The sequence below is a fragment of the Cenococcum geophilum genome (genome assembly GCF_001692895.1).
Source record: "Cenococcum geophilum 1.58 unplaced genomic scaffold K441scaffold_22, whole genome shotgun sequence".
Taxonomy (NCBI): domain Eukaryota; kingdom Fungi; phylum Ascomycota; class Dothideomycetes; order Gloniales; family Gloniaceae; genus Cenococcum; species Cenococcum geophilum.
The window spans coordinates 1,196,205-1,220,533 of NW_027137580.1; the positions used below are offsets into that span (position 1 = coordinate 1,196,205).

At 36.6% G+C, this 24,329-nt stretch overlaps 2 protein-coding genes across 2 annotated transcripts; both read right to left on the minus strand.

The window, feature by feature from the left end:
- Nucleotides 1–6,428: 6,428 nt before the first annotated feature.
- On the minus strand, nt 6,429–7,470 carry K441DRAFT_660238 (uncharacterized protein). The gene has a single exon (XM_067648674.1). The coding sequence runs from the start codon at nt 7,399–7,401 to the stop codon at nt 6,805–6,807; it is 597 nt and encodes a 198-aa protein (XP_067503881.1). The 5' UTR covers nt 7,402–7,470; the 3' UTR covers nt 6,429–6,804.
- A 1,334-nt stretch (nt 7,471–8,804) lies between these two features.
- K441DRAFT_660241 (FAD/NAD(P)-binding domain-containing protein) lies at nt 8,805–10,802 on the minus strand. The gene is made up of 2 exons (XM_067648675.1): nt 10,116–10,802; nt 8,805–10,056 (listed from the first exon to the last, which is right to left on the minus strand). The coding sequence occupies exons 1-2, from the start codon at nt 10,753–10,755 to the stop codon at nt 8,819–8,821; spliced, it is 1,878 nt and encodes a 625-aa protein (XP_067503882.1). The 5' UTR covers nt 10,756–10,802; the 3' UTR covers nt 8,805–8,818.
- Nucleotides 10,803–24,329: the final 13,527 nt, after the last annotated feature.

Here is a 24,329-nt window from a genome sequence, read left to right on the forward strand (position 1 = left end):
TAAATACATAACCGTACTCCTATAAAATCCTTCTTATATATAATATACGTGTACTCTGTCTACTCTGTCACAGATTACACAAATCCTACAGATCATACAGATCACCCCACGTGACCTCGGTTACTATTCCTCGTTATATAGCTCTATCGGCTCCATCTTAGACCGTGCCTAAATTAACCAACTAGCTTCTTCCGACTCTTCTCCAAGTAGTCGTAACATCGTACTTAAAGCGTCCGTAACACCAGATATATAATTATAAGATTTAATTAGAAGCTAATAATTTACTAAGCTATAATCCCCTCTACTAATAATTAATAGATAAGCTAAAAGTAATAAAGTAGTACTTAATTAATAACCTAGATAAAGGGGTTATTAAGCCAAGTTAAGCCCCTTTTACTTTCCCTATCCTATTTATAAAAAAGCCTAATAGAGGCCTTTATTTTTATATTAACTATTAAAAGCTAAACACTATTACTTAAAAGGACTAGTATCTTATTCCTTTAATTAATAAAACCCTTATACGTTTAAGCTAGGCAAAGATCTTTACTAAACTTAATATCCGCCAAGCTTTCTGCTGGATTAGAATAAACCCTACGTCTAAAGATTTAATAACATTCCGTACCTATTATGGTTCCTATAAATATAAAGTTCTTCCTTTTAAACTAATAAACGGACTGGCTATATACTAAAGGTATATAAATAACATTCTTTTTAATTACCTTAATAAGTTCTATACGGCATACCTAAATAATATTCTTATATACTTAAATAATAAACTTAAGTATTAAGTTTATATTAAGAAGGTCCTAGAGAGACTATAGAACGCGGGCTTATAAGTTAATATTAAGAAATATAAGTTTAGGGTAAAACGTATAAAATACCTTAGATTTATTATAACTATAAAAGGAATTAAGGTTAACCCTAAAAAGGTAGAGGTAATCTATAACTAAAAGCCCCCTTATATAGTAAAAGGAATCTAATCCTTTCTTAGTTTTTATAACTTCTACTACTAGTTTATCCGCAACTATAGAATTATAGTAAAATCTCTTATATAACTAACCAAGAAGGACACGCTTTTTATCTTTAATAATAGCTGTATAAAAGCCTTTAAAGAGATAAAGGATTGGCTTATCTCTTTCCTAATTCTTTATTACTATAACCTAGACCTTAAATTAATGCTGAAAACGAATGCCTTTAATAGGGTTATAGCGGGAATCCTATTATAGTTATATCTAGATGGCAAATAGTACCCTATTGCTTTCTTTTTAAAAATAATAGACTTAGCTAAGTATAACTATAAAGTATACAATAAAGAAATGCTAGCTATTATTTAATTACTTTCCTAATAGTATATAGAGCTTAAAGGTACAAACTCCTAGATTAAGATATATATAGATTATAAAGCCCTAAAGTACTTTATAACTATAAAGCAGCTTACTAAATAATAAGCCCAGTAGGCTAAAATACTTTTTTAATTTTTCTTTATAATTATATATCGTTCTAGCAAGTAAAACTTTAAGGCTAATACCCTAACCTAAAGAGAATAAGATATAGGACCTTAGGATAAGCTAAAGACCCAATATTAGACGCGTGCCCTCCTTTATTTAGAATAGCTTAACCTACAAATTCTTAAGGAGCTAAACTCCTAACAGAACAAGCTAACACTAATAGAGGAGTTCTTAGATAAGCTAATAGGGCTAATTAACTGCCTTCTAACTATAAACCACATGGCTAATGCCCTAAGGGCCCTCCGTAAATAAGCCGTAAAAGGAAACCCCAATTTTAAAATAGAGAAAGGATTGCTCCTATACTAGGAGCGGCTTATAATCCCTAATGCTAATATCTATAGACTAAACTAATCTATAAAGCTTATTACTAAGTCTCTATGGTATATCCTAGCAAGAACAAGACCCGCAAAATTATTAACTGCCGCTACTATTAGCTAAAAATAATTATAGATATTAATTAATATATACGGAACTGCGAAGACTACTAAAAAGCTATAATTCCATAGGATAAAACCCTAGGACTACTTAAGCCACTCCTAATACTATAGCGCCCTTAGTAGTATATCTTTATAGACTTTTATAAACTACCTAGGGACCGTAACAGATATAATATAGTTATAGTTATAGTCGACCGTTTTAGTAAACGCCTGTTTTTAATTCCCTATTATAAAAACATTAATGCTAAAGAGGCAGCCTAGCTATATGTCTATTACGTTTACTAAATCTACGGACTACTAAATACTATTATGTCTAATTATAGGCCATAGTTTATATTAGCCTTTTAGAATAAGTTTACCTAAATCCTAGGTATTAAGCTAAAGCTTTTTACGGCTTATTACCCCTAGATAGACGGTTAGATAAAGATTATAAATTAGTACCTAAACTAGAGGCTTAGGCCCTTTATTAACTATTTCTAGAATAACTAGTCTAAACTACTACTCTTAATAGACTACGCGCAAGCCACCCTGCCCTATAACTCTATAGGGTTTGCCCTAATTTAGCTAGGAATAGGATACTTACCCTATATAAGCTTTAACTGGAAAAGGCTAGAAGAACCCTAGACTATATAAGAAAAGCTATCCTATGCTAAGGCCTAATAGTACGCTAAATAATTAGAGGAAGTTTAGATGGTAGCCCGCAAGAACCTAAAAAAAGCTTAAAGGTTAATAAAATAGTAAATAAATAAACGCTATTAAGAGCCCGACTTTACCCCTAGTAATATAGTCTAGGTTATAATAAGGAATTAGAAAACCAACCGACTTAGCCATAAGCTAGACTACTAAATAGTAGGACCATATAAGGTTCTTAAAAAAATAGGCAACTTATATAAGATAAAGCTCTTAGATTTAATTAGGGTTTACCCTATTTTCTTACTAAATAAGTTGCGGAAAGCTATAAATAACTTATTACCTAGATAAAAGAATAAGCCTCCCCTACTAGTTTAAGTAAACGGTAATAATAAATAGGAAGTTAACAAAATACTAGCCTATAAGATAGTATAGGGAATGCTAAAATACTATATTTAATAGAAGGGTTACAATCCTAACCTAACCTAGTACCCTATATAGAACTTTATAGGCTACCCCTAGAAGCTTAAAGAGTTTTATAACTAATACCCTAATATACCTAGACCCCTAAAGTACCTAGACAAATAGATAAAATACTAGTATAATAAAGATAATAAGTTGTTGGAAGAATATAGGGACAAAAACGCCCTAAAGCCCTAATACAGCTATCTACCGTTTTCTGCTAATACTATAAAATTTTAGATATCTAGGAACTTTAACCACCGGTTAAAGTTATCTAATTAGTTAGATATATACTAAGACTTTTAGCGGCTACTTTCTCTAGCCTAGTACTTCCACTTAGCCTACAATCGCCTTTTATACTTAGTCTAGACGTACTTATATCCCCTATATCTCCTTATCTTATATTTTATAATCCTATATTTATAAGCCTAGTACTACCCTATTTCTAACTAAGCCTAAGGGCAGGCTTCCTTTTAAAGAGGGGGGTGATATAATAGCGCTATCGCACGTTACCTGCCAAATTCTACCATATTCTGCCGACTTGTGATTGGCCCGCCCAAAGCTAGCGCCTTAGCGGCTCACCTTATATATTTATTTATATCGGTCTTAGCGACCCCTTTTCCTTCTCTTTAGCTTAGTATCTTTATGAGATAGCATTCTACAAGCTTTAGTTTAGAAGCATTTGTATAAGCCGTTATATTAGTTAAGCCTCTATTTAATAAAAGGCCTTTAATTAACTACTACTTTTAATATTAATTTACTTTAATTATATTAGCTAATAGTTAACTACGCTTATTAGTAATAACCATTTTGGTTTAAAGGCTCGTTTATATATAGAGCCTATCGCCAGTATAGAAAATATATTAAGAGTAATCTTAGCAAGTATTAGATAAAGGATTTAACCGATTTTAAGTCATTAGTTAAAAGAATTAGGAATAACATCGTTCTACTCGTTACTATTATCGGAGCGGATTTTAATAAACTTAAGGCCTACGTTATAGTAGCAGTTAAGCTTACCGGCGAGCTTAATACGCTTTTAATTACGCTTTAAGGAAGTAAGGCTCTAATCTACCTAGAAACCCTATACGGTGCTAAAGGAGTCAAATAACGCGTAGATTATAAATTGTATAAGAAAGAAGTAGAAGAGGAAGTAGAGAAAGAAGCTCTACTACTTAGCTAATACGTGAAATACAATATACGTTGCATTTTATATAGATAATAAAATAGTAAGTTTTAGTACGGTTTTATAGCGCGTAATAGAGATATTAGGGGAAATACTTTATTTACCATAGCTAAGCAAGAGATTCCTATAGGTTTCTCGTTACTTCGCGTATAATTAACTAACTAGGCCATCTAGATATCTTTAACTTCTACGAAAAGCTTTAACCTACCACTAAATCTTACTGCTAAGACAGCGAGCTGTTAGCTAGCTGTAGTCTTATAGCTGACTGACTATTATAACTCTATAAGCTCGCTGACTTTTGGACACACTGCGTGTGATAGATATAAGTATTTCGGAATGTGTAAAGAGGAATGAACGAAAATGAACCTCTTGTACTTACTAAATGTGTTCCCATTGTTGGGGGAAGTGCCAGGCGAATTACCGCCATTCTGATCACCATGCTGCGTAATTACGGTTGTGAGCGGCTCAAAAGCAATACTCCAGGTAATTCCATTCGGTATGGTGAGATTGTATATGGTCGTGTTCAAACTGTCAAAGGTTTGGCTTAGGAGAGTGACTGACGCACCGTATGTGCCTGTGAAGAATGCCCAGTTGCTACGAATCATCGTGTTGTTAGCCCTAGCAATCGCGATTTAAATATATTGGTCCAAGCCACCCAGGAAAATATTGGTGGACGGGAATGTAAGCAGTGTAACTTACAGCTGTGGTGAGGCCGTATCATTTGCTAATATACTTAAATTCGTGATGCTTAGGGTATTAAACTGTTTTGGGAATATCTCTTAACTCCTGGTAGACCGGCAGATTTAGGATTGGCTTCGTATAAATTGCCGTAGTACTGAGTGTCTATAAGTTAGTGGTAGAGCTGAAGACAAGCCCGGTGATCAGAGATGCGTAAGTATTGTATTTAGGCGCTTCAGCAATATTTGTAAAGGCTTTAAAGACGGCATCACGATATGATAGGTTATTAATAACGTTACCGCCAAGAATCCAGCCTTATGAGAAGGCTAAGCAGTCGATACGAGTTACGATGCCGAAATTATTTCCTCCGCCTTTAAGGGATCAGCAGAGCTCTAGGTAAGAGGTTGCGTTAGCGTTGGTAATTTCTCCGGACGTAAGTATAAGCTATAATAAAAATTGAGAACAAGGATATGGAAGTGAGCTTTTGACTTACTTCGAAATTGATAGCGTTATCATATGCCTAGTCTACTTGCGGCATAGAGTAGGATACTCCACCGCCGAGGGTTAAGCCTGTAATACCCGCAATTCTATTGCGACCCCCTGCAATGGTAAGACCTAAACTATCTAAGTACTGGTAGATATCTAGCTGTGATGCTTCTGCTCAAAAGCTTACTATTGTATGGTTGGAATTGACTGCTACGAAACTCAATTTCGTTATGTTAATCGTCACTCCACCGTTGATATTAGCAAACCCAGCTGCTGGGGCATAACTGTGACCCTTGATGGTAAAGTGGCGGCCCTCGATACTAGAAATGATGGAGACGGCTTTGGACATGCCTTGAGCAGTTTATAGTATTATAATGCATGCTGGAGACAGACTGGCTTCTTATAAAGACCAATAAGACTACTGTGTTGCCGGATATGTAGTGTTACTGGGCATGGAAACCTTTGAGACCAGAATGCTCGCGAGCGACCTACACTAGATAAAGAGTACGGTAATAAGTGAAAAAAAGGCAGTTACTAGAATAAAACAGGGAGGCTTTGGAGGACATACGCAGTAATCTGTAGGCGTTGAATAGAGCCCAACATGGCTAAGTAAACGATCCATGCTGCCGTTGGACGTGCTAGAATTCTGAGTCTACTTAATTAAAAGAAAATAAATGAGAGTTAGAGTGCTGACCTTGAGAACTTGATTAATAGCGAGCTGATACGATGATGGTCAGGCGTTGCGGATTTTGGGCTTTATTTGCCCGTCTGCTGGGAAGCCATTACACTAGAATTTTGGTGCGAAATATGTACTTTCCGATTTCCTTTTAATGTTATTTCGCTACCGGAGCTTGTTAATGAATCTACAGAAATACAGGGATTTTGTGGTTAGCTTCTGCCGAGTCATGAAATCCCGCAGGAGAAGATGTCCTGGAAGCGGAGTCTAGCAAGGCGTCGTGGGTGTGATCTTAAGTCTACACGGCTGACACTCATGACCCAACTTCCTTCCCGATTTCACTTAGTCCTCTCAGGGCCCTTCCCATTGGCCGAAGTAACTGGAATATTTATTGGAAATGGCAATTCATTGTGACTTAGAATGCTCGGACAGATTACGCTTTCGCACCATTATGGAGAATGAATCGATCGCAACTGGTGCCGGACCTAGTAGGAATTACCATAAATAGCTCTTCAAGATGTTCTAAGCTTCACAAATTGCTAATGTTCTATATGACTTCTCTAACCTGAATTACAATGGGCTGAGCGGTTGACGACCGAAATTTCCGGAGCGACGCTTCCCAACTGATAACCGATAACCGATCCTGTTCAGAGAATTATCATTAACTTTCCAGTCCCCTTGCCCTCGCCGCATAGCCCTCATAAACATTTGGCTTGTCTGAACTAGGATTGCCTCTCCCATGAATTATGAGTACTGTCTGTAAGGCGGTGGTGGAGTTTGCGCACGCCTCTCACTTCTATCGCGTCTGTCCTGTGATGTCCTGGTCCCATGCGGAGCCTGAGCCTGCTGATGATTTTTCCAATGTCCTTCTGCATTCATGTTTCCAGGGGCCTCTCTATGTCTGTATTGGGCATGCGGATCTGCCAGCGAGTGAGACACATTGCCTCCATACTGGGATGGGCTAAATGAATGGTGCGACTGCAGCGGGGGCGGATGTTGTGATGGTGGGTATAGAGGTTGCGGAGGTGCCAGCCCAGGCTGCATTGGTTGATATGGAGGCTGCTGGTAACCAGCGCTGTACGGGGCATGTGGCCAGTTAGCTGGCATGTAGCCAGGCGGAGGAACGCTGTTTGGTCGCGGAGGATACGGCGAGTTTGGAGGGAGGAGGTGAGACTGATTTCCGTCTAGGCTGCGTTGCTGCTCCTGTGCCAACCTCTCCTCTGGGGTGCGAAGGCCCCTGCGGCGTAAATCTTCGTCCGCTTCAAGGCGGTATTGCTCCCTCTTTTTCTTGCGGTGTTCATTCAGCAAATAGCCTGCGGCCACGACTTCAAGAATAACCATCGTGAAAGATCAGCGCTGTTTGCACGCTGTTTGTTAGGGAGCCTGGTGTCAGTGAAATTGAGATCCGGCGCAAGCGAAGCTTTCAGCTAAGGTAGACTAGTAGATTCGATTTTCAATCTCAACTGCACTGTGGCGTGTTCCTGGGGCCAGAACTCTTGGGAGGAGCGCCACAAACAAAAACAGACAAGCCTCTCTACCTGCTATATTATTCTTTCGCACTACGGCAACTCTATAAGTCCAGGGATAATTACAAGAATGCTTATTTACTTCAGTGTACTCGACTTCGTCTCTCGTATCGCAGCACTGCGGAGGCTGAGACCACTTGATTGGGTGTCATATTTGTAAAAATATGAAACATGGCGCGATTCTGTCAAAATAATAGGAGAAAAAAGAAAAAAAAGACTAAATGGGTTGAGTTGGGATGTTCGGAATTACGTCCTACTAGAGGCTAGAGGTGAGGTGCATCAATTTCAACTACTGTACGATTACACTTTTGCCCTCAATTTAAATGCACATAACCTCTCATTGATAACCGATTTAGGTTAATCACATTTAGCTGGCCCTACCTATTCTATAGATCCTACTGTAACCTACCTAGACGTCTACACAAACTGATGCAGCATCGTTATTAGTACATTGAAAATTAGTATTTATACAGTGCTAGCTCTTAATGCTTGGTACTGGATTCGCACCCCCTATTTCGCGCCATCCATTAGAATATGAGTATTTTTACCGAGGAGGCAGCGGGGGGAAAGGTAGTTTACTCACCAGTATTACAGTCTACTCTTTTGAAAAACACGTTTTTCCAGTTACTTCCATCACTGAAGGTGTTGTACTGGCTTATGCTCATTGATCGATTGCAATACTGTGGTTTCTTATCGACTGCAACTCGCTTCCAGATAAGAGCCTCCCACGTCAAATATCGTTCTTTGTATATAAATCCGAATACAAATCGAATATAATCGTATGCGCAGTACTTTTTTTTACTCAAAAGTATGTAAAGCTCTGTTTCTTACTAGTTTCTCTATCATTAAGTCTCGGCAGGTATCACCTGCTCGAATTGCGATCCTATTGAGCCAAGGATGGTGCGATGAGGACGCGACAGGGACCAGGCTAGATAGCGTGCTAATCTTTTGACAGGCTACTGAGGAAGTACGTATAAACTATCCCGTTGCATAGCCAATATTGACAGTTGGCCCTATCGATAACCCACCCCTAAAGTGCCTACCCAAAAGCTTAAACGGTGCCCGAGGGCCGATGTTAGAGGCAATTTGGGGCGAGTATAATGAAGATATGGATTGGATCGCACCCTTGACAAGTGAGCACTCCGAGACTCCCCTCTAATAAACGCCTAAATACGATTCTAACAAAACCCCCCTTGATATGTAGGAACAAGGAGCGTACCTGTAACAAGCTTCTAACAAGGCACAATTCCCTCTTCAATAGCTTTGATCTGTAACGCTAGGATCCTCGAATAGTACCTGCAAAGCGCCAAATTCCCACCCATGAACCAGAACCCCGGATGTCCGCTCCTTCTCCAAATCGTTCGCATCTCCCCTTCATCATCAAACCCCCAAACATCACCAACACGGCTTGCAACCTCCTCCCCAAATATAACCTGCGTCTGCGTCCGCATATTCTGATACCCCGTCGCAAAAACAATCTCATCAGCATCCAGTTTGTCGCCGTCGACGAATTCGAGGCCATTCGGAAGGATTTGTTTTATTTCCTGCCCTTGCTTTATCCTGATTTTGCCATCGATGATCAGCCGGCTTGCGCCAACGTCAATGTAATACCCCCCTCCTCGATGGAAATATTTCATCAGGAGCCCAGCATCATTGGGTCCATTGTCCAAAGCGAATCCAGCCGCCTTCAATCCGTCGAGGGTTGCCCAATCGTGCGCATTCTGCACTGCAGTGAGCTTCACTTGCTGCGCCTTGAATAGCGAAGATGGGAAAGCGAACAGCCAGAGATCGGCGTCCTCGACAGAAGGCCCATTCTCGTCATACAGACCCTTAAGTCCGATATCTGTAATTGATTCGGAGGAGACAACACAAGTTGACGACCGCTGGACCATGGTTACGTCGTATCCCTTTTCGTAAAAGTCTTGTGCGATGTCGTGGCCGGAGTTGCAGCAGCCGATAACGACTGCCTTCTTCCCACGAGAATTGGGAGTGGCGCCTGGGAATGAGGAGCTGTGGCAGAGGCGGTCGCCGGCAAAACTCTCTAGGCCTGGAATGCTAGGGAAGTTTATTTTTCCAGAATGACCCGTTGCTTGGATTATGTGACGTGGATGCAGTGTGCGGGCTTCGGTGCTCCCATCTTCTTTTCGCCGGTTCAGCGTAACCGTCCACTGTCTCTTACCCTCGTCCCATGAAGAAGAACTCAGGTTCGTTTCCGTCCATACGTTAAGTTCGAGGAGCTTTGCGTATAATTCGAGGAACTCGGCCAGCTTATCCTTTGGGGTGAAAATTGGCCAGTGGGGAGGAAAGTTAACATACGGCATATGATCGTACCAAACAGGATCATGAAGCACAAGTTGGTGATATCTCTGGCGCCAATTGTCGCCAATGCGAACCTCGCTGTCGACTATCAGAACGTCGACACCCAGCATTTTGAGGCGCGCGGCGGCTGTTAGACCGCCCTGGCCGGCTCCTGCAATCAATTTTGTATCGGCAAAGCTCAAGCATGTTTCGAACGTGGGGACACCTTACCAATAATTATTACCGCTGGGTCATTGTCCTTGAAATTGGCCTCCGCTCTTCGTCTGTCCGCCCAATTCTTCCTATCGGGGTGCATTCCGTGCTCAACGCCCTTCGTTCGCCGATTGTTCACGGGCTCTTCATACCCCTTCAGCTCCCGCAATGAGGTGAAGAGAGTAAAAATCCTCCATTGGCCATCTTCCTCTGCCAACCTCACAACACCTTGACCATTCCCGATATTGGTGTTGAAGGTAATGAAGAATTGAACACCTTTCACATCGCCCCATCCGTCGATAGGACCAAAGACTGGAGCTCGGAAAGCGGACGATGTATCGAGCCCAACGGTTTCGAGTGGACAATTCTTGTCCAAATATGCTAGGATATCTGAACGACCTTTCAACGTGCGCAGGTCCCAGGATAGGGTTAGATGATCACGCCAGTACCCGTCCTGAAGGAAAAGGTTTGCGATCCCATGATAATCTTTGTTGGCAAGTTCTTGGTTGAGGGTGGAAATGAGGTCCGCCGCTATGGAGTCGGCGTCAACGGTTGAGGACGATGCTGAAGCGGGGAATTCGCCGGGTGTAATGTTGACTGAGCCTGGTTCAACTCGGTCCTGAGACAGAACAGACACACTTGAGAGAATGGTGGCCATTTTTGGGTAACGTGAAGGATTTTATCGTGACGAAGCGGGGCGATCAGCAGGAAGCGAGACACCACCCCAAGCGAGACACTCTTTATCTTTAAATAATACCGATATAAAATAGATAAGAAAAAGGTATATCAGCAAAATATCGTCCCCTATTAATAGCCTTAATAGTTAGTAGTTAAGGTATTAGGCAACTCGACCGACTAGCCTATATTATGTTTTTTAATACACAGCCTATGTACAACCTATATAATTAGCAATTTTACTTATTTTTCTATAAACTTATAAAAATATTAAAGTCTTTTAAATTTAGTATGTTATAGTAGTATTATATAATACGCGTATAATAAGACTCCCTCTAGGTAAACTTTTGTAAAAAAATTATTATATATAGGAAAATTAAAAAATCTATCGAGTTAGTTGTTAAGTTAAGTGTTGAATACGTAGGCTACGCGTAGGCTACGTATTAAAAACGTTAAATGCGTCAACTATGTTAACTATAGCCATTTGGCAGCTAATTGACGTAATTAATAGCATTTAATTTCACTTAATAGATAGTTTAAAATTTAGCTTATAAATATTTTCCTAATATAATGTAACGGAACCTTATAGCAGTACTACGGTGGGCTTGTTAATAGGCTAGGTGTATAAGTAATGCAAATTAAAGTTAACAACGTAATAATAACTGGTGGAGTGGTTGCCTAATAGATTAACTCTAATTATATTCTAAGAATTACTATAAGGAAGGAACTATCTAGGTAGGGACTAAGGGTCCTTAAATACACAACCATACTCCTATAAAAACCTTCTTATACGTAATATATGTATACTCTATTTACTCTACTATAGATTATATAGATTCTACAGATTATATAGATCACGTCACGTAACCTTAGTTACTATTCTTCGTTATATAGCTCTATTAGCTCCATCCTAGACTATGCTTTTATTAACTAACTAGCTTCTTCTAACTTTTCCCTAAGTAGTTATAATATTATACTTAAAGCGTCTGTAACACTATCTCCCTCCTCTTTATTTTTATTCTTAAAGATCCCTAATATCCTTAAGTTGTTTATTAGAGGTATAATATCCATCTAATTAATTTAGTTAATATTATTACTTATTATACCTAAAACAATTTCTTCTTCTTTAACCGCTTGTTGTGCTCGCACTATTACTGCAATATTATCTCTTAGTAAGATTATACTATCTCTATATTCTTATTATTTAAAAAAGGGGTTAGTTTATATTATATTAGCGAACCTATCTTTATAATAACCGTCCTCTTACTTAAAGTATACTAAAGTAAATATTTGTTTATTCTATAACGTTTGCTCTATCTTTAATACTAAATATACGCGACCTATTACCCTTAATAGTCGTCTAGTTCCCTAATTAATTTATCTTAGGGTTTTATATTTAATCTACTACTATATAGCTAAATAATAAACTGTTTATTACTTTAGCGGAACTATATCGTTTCTATAACGTAAAATAGGAGGCTACTAATGCTTAGTAATAGGCTCTTAAGTCTCGTCTTATAGCGTCCGCTTAGTTAATTTATCTTAAGAAGGTTTATAAGAAGGTTTATTTTAAGGAGTAGAAACTTATAAAATAGGGTTTATAGGAACTTAATAATAAAAGAATAGATTCTTTTTTAATAGAGAAGAAAATAGATCTAAGTAGTTCGGCAACTACTCTTCTTAGGTCCCCCTTAGGTAACTTATTCTTTAGTAATCCTTTTTTATTAATGCTATCTAACCTAATTTCTTTTAATACTCCTATACCTTTCTTATAGCATTCTTTAAATTATCTAGTAGTTCCTAGGTAGTTTTAATATAGCCTATTTACTTAACCTTATACTATATTTTATTATTAATGTCCTTATAACTAACAATCTTTAAAACTTACTATTTATCTTCCTCTTATCCTTTATATATATCTACTTTATAAACTAGTAGCTTAATATTCCTATATACTAGCTCTAGTATTATAATATACTATATAGGGTAGATCTTTATCTTAATTAGTAGGTTTAACTTAAATATAACTAGTAAAATTCTCTATATAATTTTAAAAGGTCCTAGTTTAATATAGTCTAACTTCTTACTTAATCGTTAACTCTTAAAATTTTTATATAGTAGCTATACTTTATCTCCCTCCTTAAGATCTAGTCCCTTAGATCTCTTAGCATTATAGTACCTTTTTATTCTCTCTTATACTTTTTTTACTAATTCTATAAGGTCTATATAAAGATTAATTAATATCTTTATTCTTTTTTTAGCTATACTACTTATTTTCTTCGCTTATTATAGTAACAACGATATTCTTAGCTTATACCTATAATTTGCCTTAAATAATAATATACCTATTCCTTCTTAAGGTGTTATATTATATGCAAACTATATAACTAGTAATAATAATACCCAATTATTCTATATATAATTAATATAGTGCCTTAGATACTATTCTAGTGTCTAATTTAATCTTTCTATTTAACCGTCTATTTATAGATAATATACGGTAAAAGTTGCTACTCTAACTCTTTACTCCGCTAAGAATACCTCCTAAAATATTATTATAAATCTTAAATCTCTATCTAATATAATTTTACTTAGTGCTCTATATCTTACAAATACTTCTTTAATATAGATTTTAGCAATATCTTCCGCTAAGATTTCTTCTATATATACTATAAAGTATTCCCACTTTATAAGCTTATCTATTATTACTAAGATTATATTATAATCTTATCTAGTAATAGGGTCTCTTAACTTTAGTAATTTAATAATAAAGTCCTATAATATAACCTCCCATAATCTCTTTAGTATTTTAATAGGTTATAGCCCTCCATATAGCTTATACCTTATTAATTTATTTCTTTAGCAATTTAGACATTCTTTTATTACTTTTCTTGCGATATTTTAAATTCTATTAATAATGTACTCCTTTTAAAGTCTTAACACTAAGCCCATAGCCCCATTATATCCTTAAGTTATTCCCTTATAAAAATCTTCTATAAAGTGCTCTGCTATACTTCTTAGGATATACTTTACTTCTCTATATTTATACAGTACTTCTTCTCCTAAATATTCTAACTATTCTTCTAGCTATACTTTAAAGATTCTCTATACCTAAAAGCTTTCTAGTATCTTGTAAACTCTTCCTAGTTTATTACCCTCTTAAGTTGCTATAATTTTTAGATAATTATACCTAATTAATCCGCCTATATCTTTTTATAGTAAAGCCCCTAATGGCTTTTTATTATTCTATAGTTTAGCTTTCTAACTTAGAGCATTTGCTTATATATTATCCGCGCCCTTAGTATACTAAATCTTAAAATAGTATTTCGTAAGCATCTCTACCTATCTAACCTATCTTTAATTAAGTTCCTTTATTATTAAGAATCCTATTAAGTTCTTATAATCCGTCTTAATTATAAATAGTTTTTCTATACCTTATAAGAATGCTCTCTATTTCTTTAGTACTGTAACTATACCTAATAACTCCTTATTATAGATGTTATAGTTTAACTCTAGTGGTGTTATTTTCCAACTATAGTATACTACTAGGTGCTATTTATCTTAATATTTCTATATAAAGTATACCCCTAGTATAAAGTCTAATGCATCCATTTCTATAACCATTTCTAATTTTAGTTAATAGATCTTAAAAACTAGTTCCTAGGTAAATAACTCTTTAACCTTTTTAAACAATTCTTACAATTCTTTTCCCTATACCTATAGTGTGGTAGTGTAGATTGGACGTCGCCTACTGTCTTAGCATTTTCCTATATTTATAGAGCCTTCGGCTTCCTTCCTTCTTCCCTTTATTAGATATCTATCACGACTCTACTAGTTACCGGAAATACACTCTTTTATTTATTTCTTACTAACTGTTCTACTAACTGATTACAACTAACCAACCGACTGACCGACCGACCGACAGACAGACAGACTGACGGCACTGTGACTTTCCTATCTTAGAGAGGTCGTACCCTCCCACAATAGTTCTTCTTTCTTTAACTATTACGCTATAAACCTTCTACAGTAATTACAAAACCCTAAAAACGATCTTAACTGCGTAATATTCTCCGGTTCTTACCAGTTTACTATAGCCTTAATCTTTTTTAGATCTATACTAAGTTGGCCTAGTTTAATAATAAATTTAATAAAATCCATCTTCCTAGTAAAGAACTTATATTTCTTAATTACTACTACAGCAATATACACGACCAGCTTCCACCCCCCTCTAGAAAAATATTATTTCGCTTCGGCACGCGAGCTCGCTAAATCGCCACCAACTATACATAGTAATTGTAGCGAAGCCACATGCTTGGCTATAAGAACTTTTACTTCTAGCGGACCTAAAGCTATTTACGATCGGTCTTCCTATCGCGATCTTTGTCAAATATCCTGAGGTTTCTACCCATACTATTCGTAATATGGCCCCGCGAATGGGCCCATATCAGCACGCCCTAATTAAGGATCTTCTTTAACTTAGAGCAACTCGAGCGGAGTATACCTCTACCGCTAGTTGTACAACTCGCTCAATTACCGCGATTAGGAGGAACCTGCGGATATTCGGATCAACTCGGGCGCCTCTAAATGGTAAAGGTGGCTAGTTTTTACTAAGTAATTGAATAATCGTGGTAATACTGATGCGGCTAGAGGAAAAGCCAACTCTCTTTAGTAACGAGTTGCAGTGATTAATCTACGACATCTTTAGTATTATAGTAAGCCGCTATACAATATTTCGAGAGCTCTATTTAGCTGGCTGGATAAGAAAGCGGGTAAGCTAATTAGATCCTCTCATTCTAGAGCTTAGAGAGTAGCTTACATAAAGCAATGTCGCCAGGTAGCCCTTAAGCGCAGCTCTCATAATCGCGACATATATTTCGCCATTATATCACAGTATACCGCCAATCAATTAGTATTTATAGATAAGTCTAGTGCGGATTCAAAGACAGGCGTACGGAAAACCGGCTAGGCTCCCTCTGGTGTTACACCAGTATTACATACGCTATATAATCGGGGTAAGACAAGGCTTAATATACTACCTGCGTATATAGTCAACGGCGTACTAGTAGCCCCAGTATATAAAGGCTCAACAAATAGCAAAGGCTTTAAGTTCTAGGTAGCAAATACTCTTCTACCGCAGTATAATCGCTTTCCTACTAAGTGATTAGTAGTAGTTATAGATAACGCCAGCTTTCATTACTTAGAGAGGATGTAGGCTCTCTTTAACGCATTTAGAGTTAAGCTTATATATTTACCTATATACTCACCTAATCTAAATCCAATTAAGGAGTTTTTTTGGAGAGCTGAAAGCTTTTATTCGGCGGGAGTAGTTCTCTTAGGTAAAGCACCCTAAAAGCTTTAACTATAGCTTCAAAGCCTTTCTTCTTTAAAGTATAGATAAGGTTAGTAGCAAGAGCAAGAGCGCGAGAGGACATTTCTGACATAGTAGGTACAACTGTTAAGGCTTTTAGTGTGAGGGAAGATCGATTTTTGGTGGCGTTCTTAATCGTATATAACACTTATAAATATACTATATATAGGGTGTCTTTATCACTACAGAGGTGCCAGCAGTAACAAAGACACCCTATATTTTACTAGTTAAGATCATCTATATCTCAAAAAAAGCCCTATATAGGGCGTCTCTACTACTATAGAGGCGCCAGCAGTAACAGAGACACCCTATATTCTGCTAATTATCTACATCTTAGAAACTTCCTTCAAGCTAAGTCCGACGTTTATTTACCCACTTCTTTAAATCCTTCCATAGCCGCCTTATAACACCTAATTTAACACCAGCCTGTACAAGTTCCTTAATAGGATCAGCGCCATCAAATTTATCACGTAGGAGCTCTAAGTCCCATCTTAGATCGTAGACAATTTCGTATACCGCCTTAAAGTCAGCCTCCCAGTCAAGATCACTAGATACACTCTGCTTCTAATACACAAAGAACTCCTCTAAATCCTTCGCGCGGTTGATACCTTATAGGCGGCGTATTAGTAATATAGGTAAAAACAATAACGTCAGTCGGCTTACTAGTATAGGAGTTTACTAATTTGGTACTAGGCTTATAGAGCCAACATAAAAGTAATTAAAAACGCCTAGAGTACTAGCAGTAAAGTTCTCGCCGGAGGTTAATTAATGTACTCTTCTACTACTATTTCCTCCCCCTACTGCTCTCTTAGCAAGCCGCGTAGCAAGCTAATAAGGTGGATTCTGAATATTCGCAATACCTTACTGGATACCAGTTACCCATTCTCTTAAGTCCTTATCCATTAATTTAACGTCTACCTAGCCAAGAACATAGCACTAATTAACATTTAGGCAGCGCTTCTTATAACGCCAATATCTAGTAAGCTTAACCCGCAATCCTATTAAATCGGTAGCATCAGCAGGAGGTACGCAAGGCGTCAAGCTCCGCTCCGAAATCTGCAAGGGTGTTAAAACTTCACTATAGAGTTAATTAAGCATTAACAAACGAGAGCTAACTCTAGAACGAGAGGCCCCTAGTTAATTCGCAGCTAGGGCATATACAATTAAGAGGTCAATAGTAAAAGCCTTAATCGCGCCGCTTCTATTAGTATGCTTCGCCCATGATATAAGCTAGGTATCAATCTTCTACCACTAGGCTGCAACCTTAACTTCCATTATATTAAATCTGACGTCACGAACACCTGCGTACTAAGTATTAACTTTAGCCTCAATTGACTGGAGCTCAGTACGAATACCTTGCTCCCAACAACGTAGCTCTCTCTTATAAATAGGGAAGACTTAGAGTCGCCAAAGATTATAAAGCTGCAGGCTTATACCAACAATAGTTTTAGTAAAAGGCGAATCCTTTAGGTATTAAATCACTATATTATAATTGTAAGTAATAAACACGCCGCCGCTTCTCCTCTCTATATCATTAATCTCGCTCTTAAAACGCAGGCAAGGCGGCGGCGTAATTGGCTCATCCTTATACTCACTTATTAAGCGAGCCCTTAGGGGTAAGCAAGAGGCTAATAGTAAGCGAGCAATTAGATAAGCACGAGCCCGAGAAGCCTAAGGAGCACAAGCCCTAGGAGTAAGAGCAGCTTCCTAAAAGGCCATAGCCTAATATTGTAGTGTTAATACTAGCGGCTCCTACGTTAAATATAGTAACTTATAAGATCTTAACTAAGGTAATCTACTAAACTAACTTTAGTAGTGTGCACGCTAGCCTTCTACCTCCTTATTGGTCTCTGCTGCGGCTTCCAAATTATTATCCATTTCCTCAAGCTCCTCCAATATAAAACCCAGGTAAACGGCGTTATATTCGCGTCTTAGCGGCTGTCGTATTATATTTAGGCAATAGCTTAACGGCAGCAGGGGCCCAGGTAATAAGGAGGGAGGAAGATAATTTCGTCAAGTTCGTTAAGAAGGAGAACTCTCGCCCATTAATCGAGCCGCTGCGCATTTTAAAGAAGGATGCATATTAAGGGCAAATTGATAATAGTACAACACGATTTTAAGTAGATGTCACAACTTTGGTAGGTCAGGAAAGTTCTGCATAGCTTCAATTTAATTGTCCTAGCAACCCTTACGTGCAGGCACATGCGTTCGCTACAATTACTATGTACAGTTGGTGGCGATTTAGCGAGCTCGCGTGCCGAAGCGAAATAATATTTTTCTAGAGGGGGGTGGAAGCTGGTCGTGCACATCGCTGTAGCATCTATTCTTCTTATAGTCTCTTTAAAACCCATTTAACGTGTTCCCCGTATTCTTCCTTAGTTATTAAGTAGATAATATTATTATTAAGATATACCATAACAAATTCATCTAAGTATTCTCCTAATATATTATTAATACGCTTCTAGAATATTACTAGTGCATTTATAAGCCTAAATTATATAACTAATAGTTTATATAGTCCTTCCTTTAATCTAAAGGCTGCCTTTTATTTATCACCTTCCTTAATTCTAATTTAATGGTACGCCCATCTTAGATCTATCTTTATAAAAATTTGCGCATTACCTATCCTGTCTTAGATTTTACTAATTAAGGGTAAAGAATACCTATCCTTTTAAGTAATGCTATTTAACTGCCTATAGTTAATGCATAACCTAAGTTTTCCGTTCTTTTTTAGTATAAACAGTATTAAATAACCTGCTAATAATTATAATAGTCTAATATATCCCTTTTATAAATTTTCTTAGATAAACTCTTTAAGTGCTCTAGATTCTTCTTTAGTAAGCTTATAAATTAGAAAGAACTTTAGACTTATTCCTAGTTCTAACTCTATTTTATAGTTCTATACTATATACTCTAATAGCTTTTTACTTTCTAGTAACTATAGTTTCTTACTATACTTATAGTATCTTTTTAGTATATAACTTAAGCCTTACTTAGTCTCCTTATATATCGCTCCGACTTAGTACTATACTAACTTAGTTTACTATTATATCTTACGGCGTTAAGTATCTCTAATATTAACTTAACCTATAATCCAATCGATCTTTAAATTATATTCTTATAACTAAGGCATTCCTAATACTGCCTTATCCCGTCCTAATAATAGGATATTAAAAGATATCTTAATCTATCTCCCCTTAATGGTTATCTAAATAGGTCCTATTTTAAGGTTAATAATCCCTCCTCTATAGGCTATTAGATCTCCTAAAATTATAACTAATAGGTAAAATTACTCCTTCTATCTATAAGGTAATCTTATTCTCTTAACTGCTACTAATAAGATATAGTTTTATATTACTCCACTATCTATTAGCGCTTTAAACTGTTAATCTCGCCATTTAACTTATAAATTTAGGTGTTATCCTTAAATTCCTTTAAGGGTCTAAGGCTCTACTACTAGCTCCCTTTAGTTCTATAGGCCTCTACTTTTCCTAACTATTAACTACTTAATCCTATTATACTTAGCTCGTCCTTTAGCCAATACCTAGTTCGCTTTTTATCTTTAATATAATATAGACATATATTCTCTAGGTATTTCCACTACTATTATCCATCTAAGTATTCTTCCGTAAGGAATCTTTTTAGTTAAAGTATTAAGTCTCCTAACTCTTATACTTCTATTAAATGCCAGCCGTATATATACTTAGTATTTCTATATTATTACTTATCTAGCGCCTAATATATCCTTATAGGGTATTTCCAATTCTTTTCCTTTAGATTTTTATACATTTCGTATATATTGTCTACGCATGCAATCTATAATAGCGTATAGTATATTAAGTACTTTAGGTTAACTCTTAGCTTATCTTTATTCTTAAGTTTAAACCTCTATTATATTAATCTAAACATTATAACTTTATTTATAGGTACTAAGATATATCTTTTACTTCTCTAGTCCTCTAATTATTCCTCTAAATCCTTTAATATAAGTTATGGCCTTTTCTATAATTAGGTAGTTCTAGATAACTCGTTTATTTAACTATATATAGAAATCTTCCTACTTATCGTTATATCGTTGCCTATACCACTTTTAATATAGCTATTAAAGTATATACGGCTTATCCATAAGGAAGTATCTTCTTATTACTACGTTATAATAGCTCTTTATATATTGTTCTTTAAACCTAATAAAGATCCCTAGATCCTTTTTATTTTCCAGTTTAGTAAGCTACTTAGCTTTTAGTATGCCTGCCCTAGGCCTATTAGTAATTCTTCGTACTAGCGCTTTATCCCTTATACGTCCTAATATACTAAATCTCTTATTTAGTTTCTATTCTTACTATGCGATAATTTTTTACCTAAATTCTTCTATGGTTTCTTTTAGTTTACATTTTATAGATAGATCCTTAAAGTCTTCTTACTTCTTAATCTTAGTATTAGCTTTTTAATCCTTAGGCTAAATACTATATTCCCCTAGTAAGTCCTCTAGGTCTATATACCTATCTCCTAATCTAGTTACTATTTATACCGCAGATTCTCTAATCTTATTAATAGTCCTTATTTATTTCTTAAAGTCTTAGTTCTATAGAATTCTTAATCCTAAGCTCGCTTCTATCTTAAGCTTAGCTCCAGCCTTAGTTTAACTAGGCTTTACTAGTGTTCTTATCTTATCTTAAAAGTCTTAAATCTTACTTATCTCGTCTTAAGAGTCTTATATTTTTAGGAAACTTTATTCTAAACTTATTTGTATATTACTAAACCAAGCTATTACTCTACTCTATCGGTTATTATCTATTATAGGTCCTTAAGCTTACCTTATCTCGTCTTACATCTTATCTTAAAAATCTTAAGTTTTTAGCCTTTTACCTTTATTAAGTGCCGAAGTAGCTCGCTGTCCTACTTCTCTTACGTCTTATAAAGCGATAGATATTATATCTAGTGGGGTCTTAATCCTTACTAATATTCCCTATTCTATAATAGAATTATCCTTTACCTCTTATAAAACATTTTTAAGGTCTATATACTCCTAATAAGCCGCCTTTATTACCTTATTATTATAAAATATTTTACCTATATTAAATTTATCGTCCTTAATATCCGATCTGTAAACTAGTTTATTAGTTCCTTTATATTCCGCTAAACGCAGGGCAGACGACCTCCTCTACAACCCGTCTGCCGCAGGGCAGACGCCCTCCCCTACAACCCGTCTGCTGCAGGGCAGACGACCTCCTCTACAACCCGTCTGCTGAGGGCAGACGACCTTCCTCTACAACCCGTCTGCTGCAGGGCAGACGACCTCCTCTACAACCCGTCTGCCGCAGGGCAGACGACCTCCTCTACAACCAGTCTGCTGCCAGGGCAGACGACCTCCTCTATAACCAGTCTGCTGCAGAGCAGACGACCTCTACTGCACCGGTCACGGCTGTCGCGCTATAGGTAATTAAACTATAAAGAGGACCGCAGGCGTACCGCAGGCGCACCGCAGGCGTACCGCAGACGATGCACTGCTAGGGTAGCTATAGTAGGGGATAGGGAAGGGGGCCGGCCCGGTGTTACTTTAGCACGTTAAATATAAGGTGTATAGGCGAATTGGTGTTTATAACCCTATACAGACAACCTCGTGAAAATTTTCCTATGGGAGTGGGTTTACGTAACGAGGTTCGCCCTTATAAAATACCCGTTTTCTAGAGCGTAAATCTAGGATTAGTAGGTTACTTTGGGGAGAGTACCTACTAATTACTAATTCCCTACCCATTTCTTTTAGCAAGGAGAAGGAATAGGGTACAGAATTAAACAGTCGTATGGGGGGTAATTGGTAGCTACTTTCAAGCTAGTAAGCTATATGTTTTCTCTTATTCTTATATGCAAACTACGTTAAAAATCTACCTTTTAGAGCGCTTTTTCTACTCTAGGAACGGCAGAATACGGCAGAAATAGATAAAAAAGAGCCAGGATTTTCGTGTGATTTTCTTGGTGTAAACTGGACCATAGTAAGCAAAATATCAGGACAAAACACCAATAGGCTAGGACTCCCCTAGTATTTAAAACGGCCGGAGTGTCCACTTAGCTACTAGTATATGTTAAGCTGCCTAGGAAGGATTCATGTATATAGAACTATAGCGCCATAGCCTAGAGGCTGCATGCGCAGTATTGTACGTAGTATAATACAATGGATATAAAAAAAAAAAAAAAAAAAAAAAAAATATTCCGCTAAATATAGCTCCTATAGCTAATAGCTTACGCCGTACTTAGCGTCCTTATAAATTTAGTATGCGTTATTATAATAAAACGCAAAACTTTTAATTAAATACTCTTTTATTCCTTATAGCATATTATTATCCCTTTATATATATATATTGTCTACCAGTCTTATCCCTTTTACTATATAATAACTCTAACCACTTTTATAGTCTCTAATATAATAACCTTATTTTTTGCAATTTATATAAGCTTCTTCTTTAAACTATTTTCCTTATTATAGAGTCCGTCTAAATATCTTCTGCTACTAAAATCCTTAATTTAGCCTCTGCTCCTTAGACCTTTAATTACTTAATCCTTATCCCCTAGGTTTCTATAATTTTTTATTTTATTTCCTAAATTTTTTAGTACCACTTAGGTCTATTAGCTCTACGCTATACTATAGTTTCTAACTTAGCTTTAGTCGTTGCGTGCTCTACGCCTTATATAACTATAGAACTCTATTCTAGCCTTTCTTGGCCTATTCCCTTTAGTAAATTTAATTATTAATCTTAATTGCTTAATCTATTAAATCCTATAGGGTTTCCGTATCTTCCATTAGGATAATTATATCCTAAACTTTAGCCTTAAGTCCCTATTTATACGGTGCTATAAGCGCCTTATTATTCTACTTAACTTATATTACTAATATCTAGAACTACGTTATATACTTAATTACTAAGGTTTATTACGTAATATCTTAGAGTTTTTTTTTCCGCTATAGTTACCGCCTCTAGGTCTCTAAATATTTATATAAGTCGCTCCGTAAATCCTTCCTAGCTTATAAATATAAACCATACTTCTTAGTTAGTGGTTATTATTCCATTCGCTTATATTTCCGTAAGGTAAGGCTTAAACCATTTAAGTGCTCTTCCTAATAGGAATAGTCCCGCGTACGCTATTCGATCCATAGGTATTAGTAGCTTTACCCCTTCTTATATAACTGTCTGTATAAGTAGAGGTTGTAAATAGTGTTACGCGCAGAGCGTATGCGGCAGGGGCCGCATAGCGTAGCGTAGGTCACCTGACCACCTACGGCCCGATAGATAGTCCGACCTCAGCCCCCCCTATTTAGGCACCGCGATCCTTACGATCCTCTGGGAGAAAAGAGAAGAAATTAATTGAGACCAAAAACCCCCCCTACCGTGATCCGAACAATAACCTTAAAGTGCATTTATATAAGAAATCCTTTAAGTTTTAATCTTTCCCCTAAGTACCTTTTAATTAATAGTAATTTAATCTTTACTACTCCTATCCCATTAATCCTATTTTCCAACGTTATATTATTTTCTATTAGCTAGTTAACTATCTCTTATAGCTATCCAACTGTTATAGGTTGCTATAAGTCAGTATCTACTATACTAGTGTCGTTACCTAATCTTAATATAATTGCCGCCGTTAATAGCGTAATAGCTGGTGCTTTTAGTGGCATATTATTTAACTTTCTGTATTTAATACTATAACTAGGTAGTAATTATATAACGGAATCTTATAGCAGTACTATAGTGGGCTCGTTAATGGGCTAGGTATATAGGTAATGTAAATTAAAGTTAATAACGTAATAATAACTAGTAGAGTAGTTGCTTAATAGATTAACTCTAATTATATTCTAAGAATTACTATAAGGAAGGAACTATCTAAGTAGGGACTAAAGGTCCTTAAATACATAACCGTACTCCTATAAAATCCTTCTTATATATAATATACGTGTGCTCTATCTACTCTACTATAGATTATATAAATCCTATAGATTATATAGATTACGTTACGTAACCTTGTTTACTATTCTTCGTTATATAGCTCTATCGGCTCTATCCTAGACCGTGCTCTTATTAACCAACTAGCTTCTTTTAACTCTTCCCTAAGTAGTTATAATATTGTACTTAAAGCGTCCGTAATATATAAGGCGTTTAGTAAAAGACCTATACCTACTACCCTTATAAAGAATAGGT